At 39.4% G+C, this 20,645-nt stretch overlaps 1 protein-coding gene across 1 annotated transcript in view; it reads left to right on the plus strand.

The window, feature by feature from the left end:
* The first annotated feature begins 2,421 nt into the window (after nt 1–2,421).
* SLC22A18 (solute carrier family 22 member 18) overlaps nt 2,422–20,645 on the plus strand; it is a 76,652-nt gene continuing 58,428 nt past the window's right edge. The window contains exons 1-4 of the mRNA XM_070957423.1: nt 2,422–2,617; nt 5,030–5,127; nt 6,216–6,361; nt 6,506–6,638. Of these exons, the coding sequence (XP_070813524.1) occupies nt 2,504–2,617; nt 5,030–5,127; nt 6,216–6,361; nt 6,506–6,638 (491 nt within the window). The 5' untranslated portion in view covers nt 2,422–2,503. The remainder of the gene's footprint in view (nt 2,618–5,029; nt 5,128–6,215; nt 6,362–6,505; nt 6,639–20,645) is intronic.

Raw genomic sequence — 20,645 nt, forward strand, 5'->3', positions numbered from 1 at the left:
ATGACAATTTTAACACGGTCCCTGTTGTGTACAAACCAGGAAGATGGATTTTCCTTCTTTATTTTCATAATGCTTGGTAAGAAATGTAAACAGTGAAAAGCTCTTTCAAGCCGACTGGAATTGAATGTCGCCATTAGCTCATCGCTCTTCTGTAAGCCCTTTGTCCATTATAATACAATAGGCAGCTTCTGAATTGTTCTGATTTATTAATCTTGCATTTACTTTTAGTAATTAAATAGTAATATTTTAGTACTATAACAGCTTATCGGATGCCTTGAGAGAAAAGACTGTTGTGCTTTCATGATAGAAATAGCAGTCAATTTACTACTCATTTTCCAGTTGTCGGCTACATTCACATGTGCACTGCCTGCTAATAGGAATCTTCCCTTCATGTATTTCTCTTTCCATTTCTTCTTCCATCTCTTCCATTCATCTCTCCTAAATGCAAAGTTGGAGACTTCCCAAAACAGTGCAGCAATTTAAAGGAGGAAGGATCCATTCCTCTGTGCATTAGACTTTTTGTGAAATAAATTGAAATCCCTGTAATTGTTTTTGGAACCTGCACCAGGGATGGGTTCTACTTACCTTTACTACTGGTTCACAATGGGGCCGCATGCGAGCACTCTTCTGCACATGCGCAGAAGCACTTTGATGACGTTGGGGTCAGTGGGCAGAGCCTCCCACCAGTTTTACTACCGATTGTATAGAACCAGTGCAAACCGGGGGCAACCCACCACTGACCTGCACCCTCCTGTATTGTGGGTGGTATCAGGCCATATAAGAGGTATGTTACCTCTTATCTTCCCTCTCCAAGAATTCCCTGGGAGGATTTCCATCTCGAAGGATTCCTTGGAGGAATTTTTCTCAAAACCTGGCTCTGTAATCCTTTTAATTGAGATAACAAGAGCTCAAGACCTACCATGCTATTGTTACTAAACACCCCTCCCCCATCTGAAAAATAAAAGTTTGTGCATAAAGGTAGCCCTTGATTTACGACCACAATTGAACCCAACATTTCTGTTGCTAAGTGAGACAGTTGTTAAATTTGTTCCATTTTATTATCTTTCTTGCCACAGTTGTTAAGTCAATCACTGCAGTTATTGAGTTACTAACAGGGTTGTTAAGTGAATCTGGCTTCCCCATTGATTTTGCTTGTCAGAAGTTTGCAAAAGATGATTATATGACCCTGGGACACTGAAACTGTCATAAATACATGCCAGTTGCCAAGCATCTGAATTTTGATCATGTGACCACAGGGATAATGCAACGGTCATAAGTGTGAAAAACGGTCATAAGCCATTTTTGCAATGCTGTTGTGACTTTGAACAGTTACTAAACGAAAACTGTCGTTTTAAATTGAGGTCTACCTGTACAGTAGATATATTTACTGGAATACTTTAGCATAGGTTGTTGTATCCAACAAATAGATTAGTATTTTTTCCCCCAATTATTTGTATAAGGATCATTCTCTATACCAGTGTTGGTAAACCTTTTCAGCACTGAGTGCCGAAACTGGAGTGCACATGCATGTGCGGGGGAACGCCAGAAACCGGAAGAGCAGTTCCCTGGCGAGCACATGCAGGAGCGCAGGAAACTGGAAGACCAGTTCCCCGGCGCGCATGTGTGCACTGGGAAACTGAGCTTCTGGTTTCCGGTGCACACATGCGTGCCGGTCACCTGGTCTTTCGGTTTCTCGTGCATGCACACATGAAGACCGTGCATGCTGGAATCCGGAAGAGCAACGGGCAACGGCTGGCATACCTGGAGAGATGGCTTTGTGTGCCACTTCCAGCACACGTGCCATAGGTTCACCATCACGGCTCTATACTATTTCTATACTATTTATGTTGTCTTGTATTTTCTGCTATGGATTGCACCAGTAGAGGCTAAACCAATTTCGTTGTACACATGATGTACAATGACAATAAAGACTATTATTATTATTAATTATGCCATATGTATTTCTGGTCAATACAGTAAAATTTCTGAGTCTCCAAAACAGTAACCCTCAGTTCACTGATGAGGAACTAAATAAATATATCTGAATAAAGTTTTATGCTATGTGACTGCAGTCTATTTATGCTAACTTGTTCACTGAGGGTCTTGGTTACCTCCAAGTAGATGCACGTAAGATATGGACGTACCATTACTTTTATTTGCATTTTTTTTCTCAATCTAAACAAATATATTAGCAATCTAAGCATATAAAACATTTTAGCAAGTGAGTTTGTTAATCCAGCAAACTCACTTTCTAAAATGCAATGGGCATAAAAATGTAATCTATGCCATGACTCAGCACTCATTCCAATTCCAAGTTTTTTTAAAAAAAAACCAAACCCAGGACTTTTGCACTTTATGTTAATGAGCAGGTGTTCCTTCTTTCTAGCTAAACATTTATTTTCATTTCACTTCCACATAGACCCTCCAGCCTGAGCAGTACGCAGGAATATAGGAAACTTTTCAGAGTGAACAAAAATTGGAACTGAAAGAGGAACACTTGGAGATGGAAGATAAGAAAATCGTAAATGTGATCTCAGCATGGTGGGTGATTAAAATCACTTACCTTCTGACGGCTATGGATCTGACCTGCATGTTTATGCAATTTGGGATCGTGCCAGTGAGTACAAAGTGTGAATGCTTGCTGCCTGTTCAGTTATTGCTTGAAACCATGGCATGTTTCTTGGTACTACTAAGCAGAAATCCATTTAACCATGTCACCTCAGATAAATTAAAATAGACAAACTAATATTTGTCCTGCAAAAGTTGTTCTGGTTACCTTATTAGCTCATAAGGATGGGCTGTATAAGGAACTTTCCCTTAAGGCTCTCCTTGAGTCTTGTTTCTGTATCAGCTCCCAGGCCAAAGAATAAACAAACTTAGTTAATTGTTGTTTTTGTGGTTTTGTACTGTTTCTTGTTTTTAAATGCTTTTAGCAAATTGTAAACCGTCCAGAGTTGCTGGGAGTCATGTGACATATAAATGTACTTATTATGGTTGTTCATACAGACAGCCAGAGTAAATTTGAAATTTTTATCCATGTATTGATTCTTTTCTTTTTTTTTTAATTTGATTTATATGCCGCCCTTCTCCGGAGACTCAGGGCTGCTTACAGTGCATTAAGCAATAGCCTTCATACTTTTGTATATTTTATACAAAGTCAGCTTATTGCCCCCACAAACTGGGTCCTCAATTTACCTACCTTAGAAAGGATGGAAGGCTGAGTCAACCTTGAGCCTGGCAAGATTTGAACTTACTTTAATTGCAGACAGCTGGTGTTAAATTACAGTGTTTTGTCTGCAGAGCTATGAGATTCTTCTCATGTAGGCAGATGTTGTTCAATGGTGTTAAAGGTATCATCGCAGGATGTAAGTTGATCCAAGTAAAGCCACCTTTTTCAATTGACTAATGGTGGTTTTGTTGATGGATTTGGCATTTTTATCCACCTTCCCAAGGATCAGGGATAGGCAAATGTTGATGTTTTATAGTGTTAGAGGTATTCTTAATAATTAATAATAATTATTATGGTTATTATTAATTGGGAGCTGAATAGAATTTTTTAAATCACATTTTCTGATGAGATTGATTACAGGCTGTTCAGGCTGTTATGGTTTAATTGCTAGGGACGCAGTTATTCATTATGTATATGGATGTTTTAAAAAGAGATGTTGGATGCAACTTTGAAATCATTTTTCCAAACTTAGAAATGCCCCTCTCTATATCATTTCCAAAAGTTGTTTTTAGTTCTTCTGGACTCCTCAGTGGTAAAAGAGAAAACAATTATTGAGGAAAAGGAAAATGAATTAAAGTTATAATCCCTTGCTTATTTTTGATTTATGCTGCAAAATGATGCTAAGAGTTTTATAATGTAAATATTTATTTCCCACTAAATAGACAAGAGCTTATAACCGTATAAAAGAGTTTAACAGAATTCAGTGAATCGTGTATAAACACAAAGTGAAATCTGAAGTTTAAAGTGGTTCTTAATCAAGATTAAGCAGTATTCGGTTTGTATTGGGGGGAGGGGTTTGGTAGCTGAAAACGCCATCAAATTAAACTTAAACCTCTGACCAATAGGAGTGGAGGTAGAAATATTCCTTTCATTTTCTTTTAAAATGAAGGAAGAAAGAGGAACTAAGGCTTGAAGGTGAGTTACAGTTTATAGCATGTTGTCCAATCTTGACAACTTTAAGACCTGTGGACTTCAGTTCCCAGAATTCCCCAGCCAGTCAGAAATCCATAAATTCTAAAGTTGCCAAGGTTGGACACCTCTGGTTTATAGGTATTCTACCTGAGCATGGCTGATTGAGAAGTTAAGCAATATTCAACCTGATTAATAATTGGATGAGAAACCATTATGGAATATCAATGCTGTAGGCTAGACTGTGAAATGAATGTTTTAAAAGACAATAGCGACCACTTCCATATGGATCAGGGGTAAAATGCTCCCAGTTCGGACCGGATTGCCCGATCCAATAGTGATGGAGGCGGTGGTTCGGAGAACTGGTAGCAAAAATCCCTGCCCTCCCAACCCCCATGCCCAGCTGAGCCGCGCGATCATCAGAGGCTTTTTTAAAAATTATTTTTAAAAGCATTTTTTCTACAAACTCTTCGGCCGAAAAAATGCTTTTAAAAGTTAAAAAAAAAGTTTCTGATGTTCGCGCGGCTCAGCTGGGATCGTCAGAGGCTTTTAAAAGAAAAAAAGCCTCTGCCAATCAGGCAACTCAGCTGGGATCGTCAGAGACTTTTAAAAACATTTTTTCTACAACCTCTTTGGCCGAAGAGGTTGTAGAAAAAATGATTTTAAAAGTTTTTTTAAAAAAAAGTTGGCCACGCTTACCCAGTCACATTACCCCACCACCACCAAGCCATGCCCACAGAACCGGTAGTAACAAATTTTAGATTTCACTACTGATATGGATGTCAAGAAAATTATACAGATCATCAGAAGTGATGATCAACTTCACCTTTTTTTTAACATCCCTTTCAAAAATGTAATGTCTAAACCTTTCTATTTTCTCCTCTGTTTTAGCATTTGGCAACTAACTTGGGTTTGGATGCAATTGGATTTGGCTACTTGCAAACATTCTTTGGTATTCTTAAGCTTCTGGGTGGCCCCATCTTTGGAAGGTAAATCTAAAGTGTTGTTCTTCTGAGCTCTTATGCAATGGCAGAATTATCCTAAATTAATAGTATCATGTTTAACTTAGGAAAATAATTCAGATTTAGTATCCATTTCAATTAAACATGCAGGATAAAACAGAAAAGGGGAAAATCTGAAGAATACCCTTTATGGTGTATTAACTAGTACTTAGGGATCTGATAAGAGCAAAACTACTTTCCTTACAACCTTAGTGTTTTCAGACTACAAGCTCACAGATTTTTCCAAGAAGCGTGATCATTGCTGAGAACTCTGGGAATTGAAGTCCATGCAATTTTCTCTAAGCTTGGGGAACACTGGAGTAAGGCCACTGCTGCTGATAACATCAGTTGATTTAAAAGATTATATGGGAGACTGCTTGAGAAGGCAATTTAGTAGTCTGTGTTATTTGCTAAAATTTTCAGGATCACATACATTTAGAATGATTCTGAGCATCTATTTTTGATTGGTATTCATCAGTCCTAATAAATATTCATCCACTATTCCGATAGATGATAAACGATAGATGGTAGATGATAGATGACAGAAGAGAGACAGACGGATATAGTCCTTGATTTATGACCACAATTAGGACCAGAATTTCACTTGTTAAGTGAGTTGCGTCTGATTTTATGACTTTTTTTTGCCACAGTTGTTAAGCAAAGTACTACAGTTGTTAAGTGGGTTGTATAGCTGTTAAGCAAATCCAGCTTTCTCTATTAACTTTGTCGGAAGCCAGCTGGGAAGGTCACAAATGGCAATTACATGACTCTGGGATACTACAACCATCATAAATACATGCCAGTGGCCAAGTGCCGGAATTTTGATCACATAACTGTGGGGATGCTGCAATGGTTGTAAGTACAAGGACTGATCATAAGTCACTTTTTTCAATACTATTGTAACTTTGAGTAGTCACTAAACAAATAATTGTAAGTAAAGGACTACCTGTAGATAGATAGGTATGTGTCCAGATTTTTTTGGAGGTCAGGTTGGTGGTTTCCGATATGACAGATTCTGCTTTTCTAATTGAGGTTCAGTCAATGTTCTAAATGATACTGCATCATTCTTCTTCCAGGCTTGCTGACCAGTTTGGAACCAGAGCTGCCTTGACTCTTTCATATTTGGCTGGATCTCTGTGCTTCTTGCTCCTCTCTGTATCCTCCAGTGTCCCCCTGCTCTTTCTTTCCAGAGTTCCAGGCATCTTCATTCATGGATTACCAGGTAATGTTACAAGATATACAAATCCAGGAGTCAATTGTCTCCAGTTGCCTTGGTTATTAATTGAGCATGAAGCACTTCAGATGTGAACATGGAAAGATGCTTCATAGTTCAACAAAAGCAGGCAATTTTCCACTGTCTTCACAGGTGCACAGATGGTTATAACAGATTTGACAATTCCTGCCAAACGTGCTGATGCTTTAGGAAAGCTTGGAGCTTGTTTTGGAATAGGAGTAATTCTTGGACCTTCCCTGGGTGGTATCTTAACCACAAAGTTTGGGTGAGTAGTCCAATGGCCATATGAGTAGTTGTGCTTGGTGGATAGTCATATTTCAGCTATGAAGTTGGATCATTCTTGACCTATTAAGAAATGCCTTATTCTGTGCCAAGATACCAGTAAATAATGTGAAACTGCATGGAAAAAATATAAAGGAAAAGATTGCTCTGTGTTGTGAAGGAATAACGTTCTGCTTAATACTCCCAAACCGAACCACCCCAATGATGCCCTTGACATGATGTCCCGGTGCCTGGAGGCCGTGTGGATCTGGATGGGGAGAAACAGGCTCAAACTCAACCCCTCCAAGACTGAGTGGCTGTGGCTCCCGGCGGCCCGGTATAGTCAGCTGGCACATCGCTGACTATTGGGGGTGAAACCTTGGCCCCCACAGAGAGGGCTCGCAACTTGGGTGTTCTCCTGGATGCACGGCTGTCTTTGGAAGATCATATGACGGCCGTGGCCAGGGGAGCTTTTTATCAGGTTCGCCTGGTATACCAGTTGCGTCCCTTTCTGGACCGGGATGCCCTGTGCACAGTCACTCATGCCCTCGTCCCGTCCTGTCTGGACTACTGCAACGCTCTCTACATGGGGCTCCCCCTGAAGAGCACTCGGAGGCTCCAACTGGTCCAGAATGCAGCCGCGTGGGTGCTTATGGGTGCAACTTGGCATACCCATGTAACACCCCTCCTGCGTGAGCTGCACTGGCTCCCGTTGGTCTTCCGAGTGCGATTCAAGGTGTTGGTCACCACCTTTAAAGTGCTCCATGGCTTAGGACCGGGGTATATACGAGACCGCCTTCTGCCAACAACAACCTCCCACCGGCCAATACGCTCCCACAGAGAGGGGCTCCTCAGGGTGCCGTCAGCCAAACAATGCCGACTGGTGACACCCAGGGGGAGAGCCTTCTCTGTGGGGGCACCAGCCCTTTGGAATGAGCTGCCCCTAGAGCTTCATCTTAGCCCCAACCTGTGTACTTTTCGCCGCGCCCTTAAGCCCCTTCTGTTTCAGCAAGCCGGACTGGCCTAATATGAATTTTAATTGGGTGCATGTGTGTTTTAAATTGACGGCCAAATTTTATATATCTGATTTTAATTGGTTTTAAATTTTATAAATTCATGTATTATAATATTATAATATTGCTGTACACCGCCCTGAGTCCCTCTGGAGAAGGGCGGTATAGAAATTGAATAAACTTAAACTTAAACAAAAAAGAAATTGTTGCATTTTAATTTTTTTTCTTCTGTTTAATTGTGCCTGATTCTCAGAGACTGCCTTGGCAAGTCCCTGCAGTTTTCTTGGCAAAGTTTTTCAGAAGTGGCTTGCCATTGCCTCTTTCTAGGGCTGAGAGAAAGTGACTGGCCTAGGGTCATCCAGCTGGCTTTGTGAGTAAGGTGGGAGCAAACCCCACAGGCTCTCAGTTTCTAGTCTGATGACTTAACCACTACACCAAACTGTCTCTCTGTAATTTTTAATCCCCTTTCCTTTTGCTGGAAAAGAAAATGATTCTGAAATGGAGATCAATTCTAGATCCTAGGTAGAAAAAATTCTAATGGAAGAAATGTGGAATTCTTTCATTTGCCCTGGTTACCAGCAGCTGAGGGTTTGTGTATGTGTTTAGTCTTTCACCTTACAATAATTTCTCCAGTGGCTTGTAACATTTCTAGTTTCAAACACTCTGGTGGAGTCCCAAAAGGAAAAAATCAGGGAATTCCTTCAACATTCTTTTCTTCAAACCAAACACCATTAACAGGCGGGGAGGCTATAAAGTGGTAAAGAAAATATAACATACAGCGGAATCAAAACAGCCAAAATGGCTCTCTCTGTCATCTCCAAAATACAGATACTCCTTGAATTACAACCACAATTGGGACCAGCATTTCCCTTTGTCAGCAAGGTAGTTGATAAATGAATTGAACTTGATTTTATGGAGAGTTTTTTGCCATGGTTGTTAAGCAGATCCCTGCAATTGTTAAGCAAATCATGCAGCTGTTAAGCAAATCCAGCTTCTTCCATTGACTTTCCTTATTGGATGATCACAAAATGTCAATCCCCACCATAGATACATGCCAGTTGCCAAGCACCCAAAATTTAATCACATGACCATGGAGTTGCTGTGACAGTCATAAGTTTAATTTCTTTAATTTCACAACATATTGACATAGTCACAGTATACTGACAAATTTAACCATAGTTTCAATTGGGAAAATGTGACCATCCTAGACCAGGCCAAGTCCAAAAATGCCAGGGAATTTCTAGAAGCCTGGCACTCTGACAAATTAGCTATCAACAGACACATAGACATTAACAACATCTATTGACTATGCAAAAGAGATAATCAACCAGCCCAAAAGGAAAAAAAAGACTTAAGCACCTCTCCATCAGTAATCAGCACTCAGATCAGCATAGATTAACTCCAAGGTTAACTTCAGACCAGCAATCAAGTCAGCAATACCCCAATCAAGAAACTGCCAAAGAGCCATCAGTAAATAGCCCAACCAAAGAATCTCTAAGACTTAGACTTAGAATAACTTTATTGTCACTTTGAATGTACACTAATCAGCATACATTAAAATGAAATTTTGTTGCATACAGCTTTGAAAGAGTCACCACCTCCAATATACACTACATAAACATGACAAAATAAATAAATACAAAATTATGCATATACCCACATATATTATATGGCACAGAGAAACAACATAGTCCAGTTTGGATGTATAGATGTACATGGATGTATACATATATAGCGACCCCATCCACACAGACAGGCAAGTCACCAGAATATAAACTGATATCAAACAGCACCCCTTACTAACAGTGATGATGATAATTCAGGTAATGAAACATCTGCAAAAAAACAAGCTCAGAGAACACCAAGGACTCCTCACAGTCATAACTGCAAGAACCAGTTGTAAGTCATTTTTCAATGCCATTTAACTTCAAACAGTCGCTAAATGAATGGTTGTAAGTCAAGGACTATCTGTAAAGGAATTCAGCACCCTAAGAATGAGCTACAACATCGACGGTCTGTTGAAAAGCTGGAAAACCGAAAGACACTTTTTACAGTTTTCATTCTGATATAGTATCTTCTAGACCAGTGTTTCTCAATCTTGACAGCTTAAAGATATGTGAACTCCAATTCCCAGAATTCCACAGATCTTCAAGCTGCCAGAGATAGACTGTTCTAAAGTCTTAGAATTTAGACCCATTTTCCTTAGCTTCCAGGATACTGGATTTCAATTTCTATCACCTATCTTTAGAATTTTGGCTAAGGGTAAGCCAAACCAACTGGAGCAGTTGAAGAAATATTGCATTTACTAGAGAAGATATGAGTTTTCTTCTAAAGAATGACTTGTAAATTGGGAACAGGAATGGTGAGTTATGTTGTGCTACATTTATGTAAAAGATCTTAGAAAAACAAGATAATAGGAAAGATGCAAGTGGCCATACATACTGTATTGAGGGTTATTCCTAGGGAGCGGTTGGTTGTTTGCTGGTTGGTTTGATCTTTTCTCACCTCTCCCTGCTTGCTGCTTTCTCTTTTCCCCTTTCCCTTGTCATCCAGTGGCTTCTTGGAGGTGTATATACAAACAGGGATAGAATCAAGATCACGTAAAGTGTTAATACCACTTTATAATGCCTTGGTAAGGCCACACTTGGAATACCACATCCAGTTTGGTCACCACGATGTAAAAAAAGATGTTGAGACTCTAGAAAGAGTGCAGAGAAGAGCAACAAAGATGATTAGGGGACCAGAGGCTACAACATATGAAGAACGGTTGCAGGAACTGGGTATGCTAGTTTAATAAAAGAAGGACTAGGGAAGACATGATAGCAGTGTTCAGATATCTCAGGGGCTGCGACAAAGAAGAGGGAGTCAAGTTATTCTCCAAAGCACCTAAGGGTAGGACAAGAAGCAATTGGTGGAAACTAATCAAGGAGAGAAGCAACTTAGAACTAAGGAGAAATTTCCCAACAGAACAAGTATTTATTTATTTATTTATTTATTTATTTATTTATTTATTTATTATTTATTTATTATTTAAATTTTTATACCGCCCTTCTCCCGAGGGACTCAGGGCGGTGCACAGCTACAGTAAAAAACATATATCCATAAAGTTTAAAAACAGTTTAAAACATATTAAATAATTTGGCCCTTATATTAAAAAACTAAAAACACCCATTAAAATTCGTTATTTAAGCCAGTCCAACTTAATCAGTGGAACAACTTGCCTCCAGAAGTTGTGAATGCTCCAACACTGTAAGTTTTTAAGAAGATGTTGGATAACCATTTGTCTGAAGTGGTGAGGGTTTCTTGCCTAAACAGGGGGTTGGACTAGAAGACCTCCAAGATCCCTTCCAACTCTGTTATTCTATTCTATTCTACATATAATATGTAGAATATACATACATACAAATATGTCTCATGCATAGATTTTTTGATGAACAGAGTGACAAATATCCATAATAGATTTCAAATAGAGTTAACCTTAGATTAACAAAATAGAGAACCTGCATACTGCATAGGATTTTATCAATAAAGGAGAATATTTGTAGCTCAGGGTTGAAATGAGTTGAATTTATTTATTTATTTTATTAAATTTTTATACCGCCCTTCTCCTGCTGGACTCAGGGCGGTGCACAGCCTAGAATAAAAAACATCCCAATCCAAATTTAAAATTTTAAAAGAATTAAACAAATTTTGGCCCAAAATTTAAAACCTCCCGACTAAAATCCATTTACAATTAAAAATATCTAAGGGGAGGGGGGGTTACGCCAGCCCAGCTTGATGAAATAAAAAAGTGTTGAGGGCACGGCGAAAAGCATGGAGATCTGGTATCCTACGTATCTCCAGGGGCAGGTCGTTCCAGAGGGCAGGAGCTGCCACAGAGAAGGGCCTCCCCCTGGGGGTCGCCAGCTGACATTGCCTGGCTGACAGCACCCTGAGGAGTCCCTCTCTGTGGGAGCGAACTGGCCGGTGGGAGGCTATCGGCGGCAGAAGGCGGTCTTGTAAGTACCCAGGCCCTATGCCATGGAGCACTTTAAAGGTGGTAACCAACACCTTGAAGCGCACCCGGAAGACCACTGGAAGCCAATGCAGCTCGCACAGGACGGGTGTCACATGGGAGCGCCCCATCGCTCCCACAATCCTCCGCGCGGCCGCATTCTGCACCAGTTGGAACCTCCGGGTGCTCCTCAAGGATTGAAATGAATTGAAATGAACTAGCTAGTTTGAGTAATGAAACATCTGCAAGAAAACAACCAAGTTCTGAGAACACCAAAGACCCCCTCTTAGGACTTTATCGCTGTTTATTATTTGTTTATTATTTATTTATTTATTTATTTATTTATCAACAAATACAAGGAAACAAGTAACAGTATAGACATAGACATGGACACATAAAAAAATTTGGCACAAATAAAAGGAAATAAAGAAGCAAAACATAAACACATAAAATGAGTACATATAAATGGGAACAATAGATTAGGGATGGTAGGCACACTGGTGTGCTTATTCAGGCCGCCTTAGGGACCTCTTAAAAAACATGAAAAGTCCACGGTAGACAGTTTAAGGTAAAAGGTATGGGGATTAGCGAGACTTAACAATAGGATCAGGTAGAGTGTTCCAGACATTTACTACTCTATTGCAGAAGTCATATTTCCTACAATCAAGATTAGAGTGAATTACATTGATTTTGAATCTATTGATAGCCCTTGTGTTATTGCGGTTGAAATATTGTTTGCTATCTATCCAATTGGAGAAGTCCTTTTCCTTCTGAGCTCAACTAAGGGAAAGCACCTAACCAGCCTTGGCTGATTTTGAAAAAGCTACATAGAATCAACATTAAACGATAATCGGATGAAAGATAACCAAGAAATACTGTAAACTGAATTTAAGAGACAAGAATGCATCTTGACGGAGCACTTTAGTGAACCAATTCTGCTTATTGCCAAAAATGGTACAAGGATGTGTCCGTGAAATCAATACCAGGAGATTTTTTTTTGTCTTCGCCTTTTTATTAGCTCCCAAGTATGGAGAGCAATTCTTAGTAGAATATGAGAAGTGCAGTCCCAGGATCTATTCTTCTGCGAGGATTAGAAATATGATAAGAGATTAATCCCAGTGGACTTTAAAATGACAAAGCAATGTTAAACTGCTCAAGTATTTGCCTTTGTGTGTTAGGTCATGTGATCAGTGAATTTAAACAAATATTCTGCTTCTGGCAGTTTATTTTAGAAATTGCTCCAGAGCAATTTCTAGTTTAGAAGAAGATTAAGAAGTCAAAGTCCATGCTGAATATTCAGTCTCCTCCCACCCTGTCCAACAAGGGCTATATTTACTCTCCACTCTTATTCTTTTCCCCTTCTTTTTCCCACTAAATATGTTATTGTTTAAGGTTGTTTTGTGCAACATACATGGATTTAGAATGCAGATTAATCTTCTGATTAGGTGACCAAGTCTTTTTTGCTCGAGGAAAATCTGCTATGTTTTGAGTCAGGAAAACTGTATTTAGCCAGTTGAAATTTTTTTTATCTTATTGCAAGCCTGCAAACCAGAAATTCTACTTTTGAAATGGCCTAAAATTGCCACATCAAGTAGCAATCATAGGAGGCCTGTAGAGTACAGCTGTAAATCATTCAAACTTCCTGAAGCATAAAATCTAATTCATTTTATAGAGAAAGAGACGCTGTTGTATTTTGAGAAATTGTTCTCAATAATATCTTCTAAACGGATCGTTCCCAATAGTCTTCTAAATAAAAGATAAAAGCAGGGGGCAATCTGTCTTATTTTATTCTAAATCTCCGAAGGCAAGATATCATAATAATGTACATATTTGACCACTAGGTGGCACAGTTTTCCTCCTGTTGTTTTTGTCCATTGACAGTACTTGCATTCTGTCCTTGATTTGAGCAGTTACACTCCCTAATTTGTGCCCTAAGGAGAATGGAAAATATAGCAGAACTATATCCCAATCCCCATAACGTGGGTGGATCCTAACAGGAAGTACCGGGGCTGTAGACTAGGAAGCCGAAAACATCCTGGAAAGAAGACCTAGCAACTCAATTCTGCATTTTGGCAAAAAAATTGCTTAGAAGTTTCTGTGAGGTCATCAGGAGAGTTGAGCTCTTCTTATTCTCATGACAATGGGGAAATTGTGTTGTGAATTGTCTGTTGGCATTTATCTGTTGGCATTGGCTTGCAAGGATATCTTGTTTAGAATAAAACACACTGAAGAAACATCTTCTTTAGATCATAGTGAGGGGGCTTTGTGTGTTTGGGTTTCTACATCTGCTGAAAGGGTCAAAGAAAGTTAGTCAGTGATTGCCTTCTCCTTGTTGAAATAGTTTTATGGAGGTTATTGACCAGTGCCTACATGACTTTTGATGTTTATAGCAATTGATCAAACCACACAGTGATTTTTGATCGTCTTTCTCAGGTTATTTTCTTCAGAGTGAGTTAAAGTCAGCAACATTGCTCAAAATCTTGTGCGCTTTTTAAAATTAACTTTCCTAGTGACTTTTTCATATTTTTCTCACAGAATTTAATTGTCTAGTTTTGAACGTGTTCATTGAATGTCATAAATTAATTTCAGTGTTTTCTGAACCTGTAGATTTCATGATTTCACAGGGAATTGACAGCTGTCTATGAAAAGTCGGAGCCTGTGTGTATTGGCCTGACCTCAATGCCTTATTGAAAATATAAATCATCTTAAATTACAAATCCTTTTTTAATCCAATACATTCAAAGGGCACAGGCTGGAAAAAAATGTTCTGATGAATCACTTCTAAGCCTAGCTAAACCCCACAGTTTGAACCCTGCATGTTATCACTCTTCTCTGTCCCTTCCAGTCACTGAAAATACATCACTCTTTCTAAAGCATTGATTAATATAGGCCTCCACATTTGCTTCATTTTGTAGAAGGATTTATGAAATCTTTTACTTAGCATTCCTAGAAACATAACTGATATGAAATCCTATATTTAGCTTTAGCATTTAATTGTACAACTCCTTATCTTTTTTTCTAAATACCACACAGAATTTCATCCATTTGGTTTGAGGAAAAAAAAAATCTGTAGCTGGATAACAGTATGGGGGGAAAATGGATTTAGAGTCAGAGATTGCCTTTTGAGGTGTTATTTTTCCAATATACATGAGGTGGTGCTACTGTGTTGAGCAAAGTTAAATGAAATGGTTGTGGTTTTTTTTTTTAAATAAGAAGCTTCTGGCGAAGGTTACTTTGTTCACTTGGCATTACACACTTCTGTAACAAATCATCATTCTGTCCTCTTTTTCCTAATTTGCATTTCCATGATGAAGGTCTGTAAGAGCACTCGGGATCAATTTGTTTTGATTATACGGTCCATAAACTTTTTATCATGCCACAATGAAGCAACTTGCAATGGGCTTTGGGAAAATATGCATTACATGAATTTTTTGTTGTTTATTGGTTCTTTCTAATTAAACTTCATCTTAAAATATAGAAATGGAAGTGTGAGGGATACTGATTTCTGGGTGTACTTCAGAGTTATTTGCTACTAGGAAAGGAAGATTTGCTGGTTCAAATTATTTAATTTTAACCTTAAACTGCTCCTGTTGACCTCACCTCATGCCTAAAAGGTCTGTAAGGGGTGTGTGTAAGTGCACCAGAGTGCCTACCGTCCCTGTCCTAATATTCCTTTTTACTTACTCTTTTCATGTATTCAAATTATGTTTATACTTTTACCTGTTATCTTATATATGCTTGACAAATAAACTTATGATTATGATTATATGATTATGATTATTTTAGCAAAATAGATCTCCATCCATGGTCTTTGGTTATATAACAGGATTTCCACTTTCTTGCTGATCCCTTGAATAATAGAAATAAATTTTCCTATTGCCTTTTGTCAATGCATGCTATACACACATATGGAAGAAGTATGAATACAATGAGTATTGTAAATTGTAACTGGGTTCCAAAACTACTCTTTTTTGATGCATAACTACATTGGATCTTATACACGATGAATTAGCGGTAAAGCTCACAATACTAGACCAATTCCAATTTGTACATACTACTTCAGGATTCTTCCCCATAAGGGAACAGATGTTCTTCCAGATGTTGCTGCATTGTTTCAGCAGCTCTTGCCAGCATGGATAAAAGACGGTGATGATTTAGTAGTTCAACGCTCTCCGGAGAATCACTGGTCATTTTCACTCAGCTGAACTGAAAGGCTACCTACTCATTCTTAAACCATCAGAAAACAAAACTTACTGTCCCTGTTACCAATTCCTACCTGTTTTTATAGCCTCTATAATGGCTTGCCACAAGAAATTTGTGTCCTGGTTTGGGGTGTGCTAGACAAAGTCATTGGTTAAACCCTGTGGCTTCAATACCCTTCTTTCTCAGATCACTAATTATCGAAACCACCCATCTATCTCAATAGTGCTATGATTGGCAGATGGTTTTGACAGATGTTTGACAAGCCTATTAAATAGCTGACTTTTGGAGTCAAGTGGTTTTTCAAGGCAATACCTTTAGCCCATCATTCAATTCTTTATCAGAGTTTTTGGGGCAGAGGGTTTAGTGTTCTTTTGAAAGAGCTTTGCTGGTACAGTGGTCTAAGCACCCTGTTATTAACACAGCTGCCTGCAATTTACTGCTGGTTCGAATCTCTCCAAGGCTCAAGGTTGACTCAGCCTTCCATCCTTTCTAAGGTAGGTGAAATGAGGACCCAGTTTGTGGGGGCAATAAGCTGACTTTGTATAAATATACAAAAGTATGAAGGCTATTGCTTAACGCATTGTAAGCCGCCCTGAGTCTCCGGAGAAGGGCGGCACATAAATCATTTTTTTTTTTTAAAAAAAAAAAAAAGGGGAGCTAAATCCCACACTCAAAACAAGGTAATAAACATCTCATGGAAGGCTGCTCCAAGCCTATCAAAACAGTCAGTTCTCCCATTTATCATGTAGCTGTCTAAATTTTGTTTAGTGTAACAAAGAGAAGGACTAATGGTGACGTCTAATGTTTGAGGAAATGTCACAGAGAAGAGAGAGTCAACTATTCTCCAAAGCATCTGAGGGCAAGACAAAAAGTAATAAATGGAATTTTTTCAAGGAGAAAACCAACCTAGAACTAAGGAATTTTTTTTCCTGACAGTGAGAACAATTAATTAGTGGAAGAGCTTACCTCCAGAAGTTACGGATGCTCCATCACTGGAGGTTTTAAAGAAGAGATTGGATAACCATTTGTCTGACATGATATACTCAGACCCCATACTTGAGCGAGCGGTTGGACTAGAAGACCTCCAAAGTCCCTTCCAACTCTGTTATACTATATTCTGTAATGTTATTCCTGCCACTTGAAGGACATTAAGACAAGTTCTCCATTTAAAACATCTAGTAGCCTTAATTATGTCACAATCAGCTTTTATTTCTGTTCCTCATTAACAGACGAAGACTGATCAATATAATTCCTTATATTTTTCTAGCTGCAAATGCATAGCTAAATTACACAAATTGTGGAGTTGAATAAAAGTGTAATTCATGGTTTCTCAACAAGAATTATAATCTGGAGAAGATGGTGAGAATTACATTAAAAAACCTACCTCTTGGTCAGCTGTTTAACAGCCACAGGGAACTGCCAGTACTATAACAACCAGGACCTGTGTCCTACTCTTCTCCTACTCTACTCCTCTCCTTGGACCAGAGAGGTCACCTGCATTCCAGGAAAGTGGGCATGCAGCATAAGTCAAAGTTAACAAATAAATGGTGGTTTTTTTAATTTTTAGCATGGTTGAGAAATTTTGGCATAACATTGTGGGAAGCCCCCCTCCCCCCATCTAGAAGAATGAAATATTTTGAGGAATATTAAAAAGGCAAGATAGTATATTTCCATAAATGAGAAATGGAGAAACATGTTTTTTTAGAGGCAGGAAGCACCCAGTCTTTCTTAATAGCCCAGCAGATATTTTGTGCCCATTAAGAAAGACTGGAACATCCTATCTATAATACAAAAGACCTTCAGCTCCAGGGTGATGGGATTAAGGACAGGACATCAGCCTTCAGGACATAATAAGATTAACCCACTACCATTTAGCAGAAGACACACAGCTCACTACATTGCACAATCTCCTAAGGGCATTTCAGACATTGCACAACCCCCCCCCTCCCTGCAGCATCTCTAAAACTGTATAAAAATCCATGTACTGACCAAACCAGTTGGTCAGCTGCCCAGAACCACAAACCCATGTGGTTCTGCTTCATTAATAAACCATCTTTCCAGTCAGCCTCCATGTTTCCAGTGTGTTTCTCCCAACTTGGAACTGAACCGGATAGATATTTCTTCCAACAGTCTTAAAATTAGTTCTTTTTGGTCGGATGTGGGGAGAAACATGGCTTTAATACCAGTCCAGCTTTCTATGACTTCACTGTGTCTTAGGGATGGGCTAAGACTCAGGTTATAACACATTATGGGGATATGCAGTACAGGACAAAGACCCAACCAAGGGATTTTGGCCATGGCAAAAGGCAAATGAAGAAAGGTCTGCTGGTTCCCTACTGTTGCTATTGAAGAAATGAGCTCAATTTGGACTTCCTGCATACTGTGTCTTCTATGGGAAGATCCTTAATGACTTCTTGTGAGCCTTCCTTCTTCAGCATTCTGCAAGCCCTTGAAGCATAAGTGAGTTATTGTGTCAGCAGTGGAAGAGAGAGCAGAATGCAGGAACGGGGCAGGATGGGGGATGAATTCAGGAAAGCACACTCAACCCACTGGGGTGCCTGCTAAAGTCATCACTGACCAATCCTCCCTTGCTAACACTTTCCAGAAGTGTCATGTACTGTATATTTAGAGTTGCATGATTTCCCAAAAAGGCCCACCACCTTCCTGCTGTTTAATACAAAGAAATGGATTCATGCTGTATTTATTTTGATTTTTTTTTCCTCTTTGTTTGTTATGATGCCATCCAGAAAGAATTTAACCAAAGGGTTCTGTCCACTTTGCACTTTCTTTTTCATGGTTTTTTTTTTTTTTTTTTTTAGTAGGTACTGTACTACTATTCAGAGATGTGTGCAGCTGACACATTTGTGCCTAGGGAGGGGGAAAAAATCCCATATTTTTGCTTTACTCTTTCGGCAATAACTTGGACTGCGTTTTCAGAGATTGCTAGTGACTCTTAAAATGGCAGCTGACAGGATCCCTGTTCATAGGCTCATCCTTATAAAATCTGAATTGCTCTATAGAGGTTGGATCACAACACAATAACCTAATCTGATGGAGGATGAGGGAAACTGAGATTTTAATGCTAAAACTTACACATTGTGGCAAACAAAAACCCAGCCAATCTTCAGTGGCTTAGTAACTATTGAATTATCTTTACTACCGGTTTGTAGCGGGGCTGGCGCGCGCTCTTCTTTGCATGCGCAGAAGCGTTTTGGTGATGTCTGGGTCAGTGGACGGAGCTTCCCGCCGGTTTTACTACCGGTTCTATAGAATCAGGGGCAACCCACCACTGGCTATAAAGTATTATGAAGTAGTATATAAGTCTAAGTACTATTGCTAATGCTAACGCTAAATCAGTCCAGCCTTAGAGCCATGTGTTAAAAGGCATGAAATGTAATGCAAGAAGGGGGGAAAAGGATATCAGGGTTGAATGCTTCATAGACTTACATGTTCACCTCTTCTGTTTCGAGTCAAGAGTACCTTCATGGTTGGGACAGAATTGGTAGAATTTAGCTTTACTGTGGCTGTTTTGAACCGTGATATCATTGGGTAATTTTCTTCCAAAAAAACAAAAACAAGTAAATGACTCATAAATGACTTTTGACTTTATTTCAAAAGCTCCCTGCAGATCATCAGTCCAGACTCCTTGGCAGCCAAGTGGTCAGTGGGCGATCAAAGCGGGGAGGGGAAGGGATCTGTTGAAAGAGAGACAATGAACTAGAAGGATCACAGACTGAAAGAGAGCCCCCTTTTTTGGCACTGGGTTCTGTCCAACACTGGCAATCATTGTGATCACCCAGGAGACTGTCCACAAAGGAATCCAGTTCTCAACAGCAACAAAAAAACAGGTTTCCCTGTTTTGGTGTATGTTGCACCCAGGCAACTGGAGTAGACTCGGAGCCTAGTTTTAGACATATTTGGGAGCCTGTAACGATTGAAAAGGAACGCGGTGGCTCAGTGGCTAAGACACTGAGCTTGTCAATCAAAAGGTCAGCAAAGTTCGAATCCCTAATGCCACATAACGGGGTGAGCTCTCGTTACCTGTCCCAGCTTCTGCCAACCTAGCAGTTTGAAAGCACTTAAAAAATGCAAGTAGAAAAATAAGGACCACCTTTGGTGGGAAGGTAACAGCCTTCTGTGCACCTCTTGGCATTTAGTCATGCCGGCCATATGACCACGGAGACGTCTTTGGACAACGCTGGCTCTTCGGCTTTGAAACGGAGATGAGCACTGCCCCATAGAGTCGGGAATGACTAGCACATATGCACGAGGGGAACCTTTACCTTCACCTTTTAATGATTAAAACCCAATTGCATTTGATTTAAAAATAAATAAATTAAAAAATGTAAAACTCCATCATACCTATAATCTCACCACAATGGGAAAGATATGATAATTAACAGCAGGTGAATCAAAAAAGTTAGGGTTTCTAGTTTAAAGTTTCAGTTTGTTCACCAAACCTATATCTGTCTTTAAAAAAAAAAAAAAAAGTCCAAAACCAACTGACAAGCAATTATGTCTCTTCATAAATGGAGATTGGGCTGGGAACATTTTGTTGTTGACAACTTGGTTCTCTGAGTAACTGAACATTCTGTGTCTTCACACCAATCCAGCCAATCAGGATCCGAGCATTACCCCTACGAGGAAAATACAATACAGGCTCTCAATCAAGAGATGGGATGACATAGTTCTTTGCTCGGAGAAGGCAGCTCTATAACCATGTCTCTTTCCTGTAACAGAGCTGTTGCAGCTCTGAGGAAATTCCATGGAATTTCTCGCATTTCCACCCCATTGGCGCAGT

The sequence above is a fragment of the Pituophis catenifer genome, unplaced genomic scaffold (assembly GCF_029215685.1).
Source record: "Pituophis catenifer annectens isolate HBS135680 unplaced genomic scaffold, rPitCat1.0.hap2 SCAF_1, whole genome shotgun sequence".
In the NCBI taxonomy this organism is placed as follows: domain Eukaryota; kingdom Metazoa; phylum Chordata; class Lepidosauria; order Squamata; family Colubridae; genus Pituophis; species Pituophis catenifer.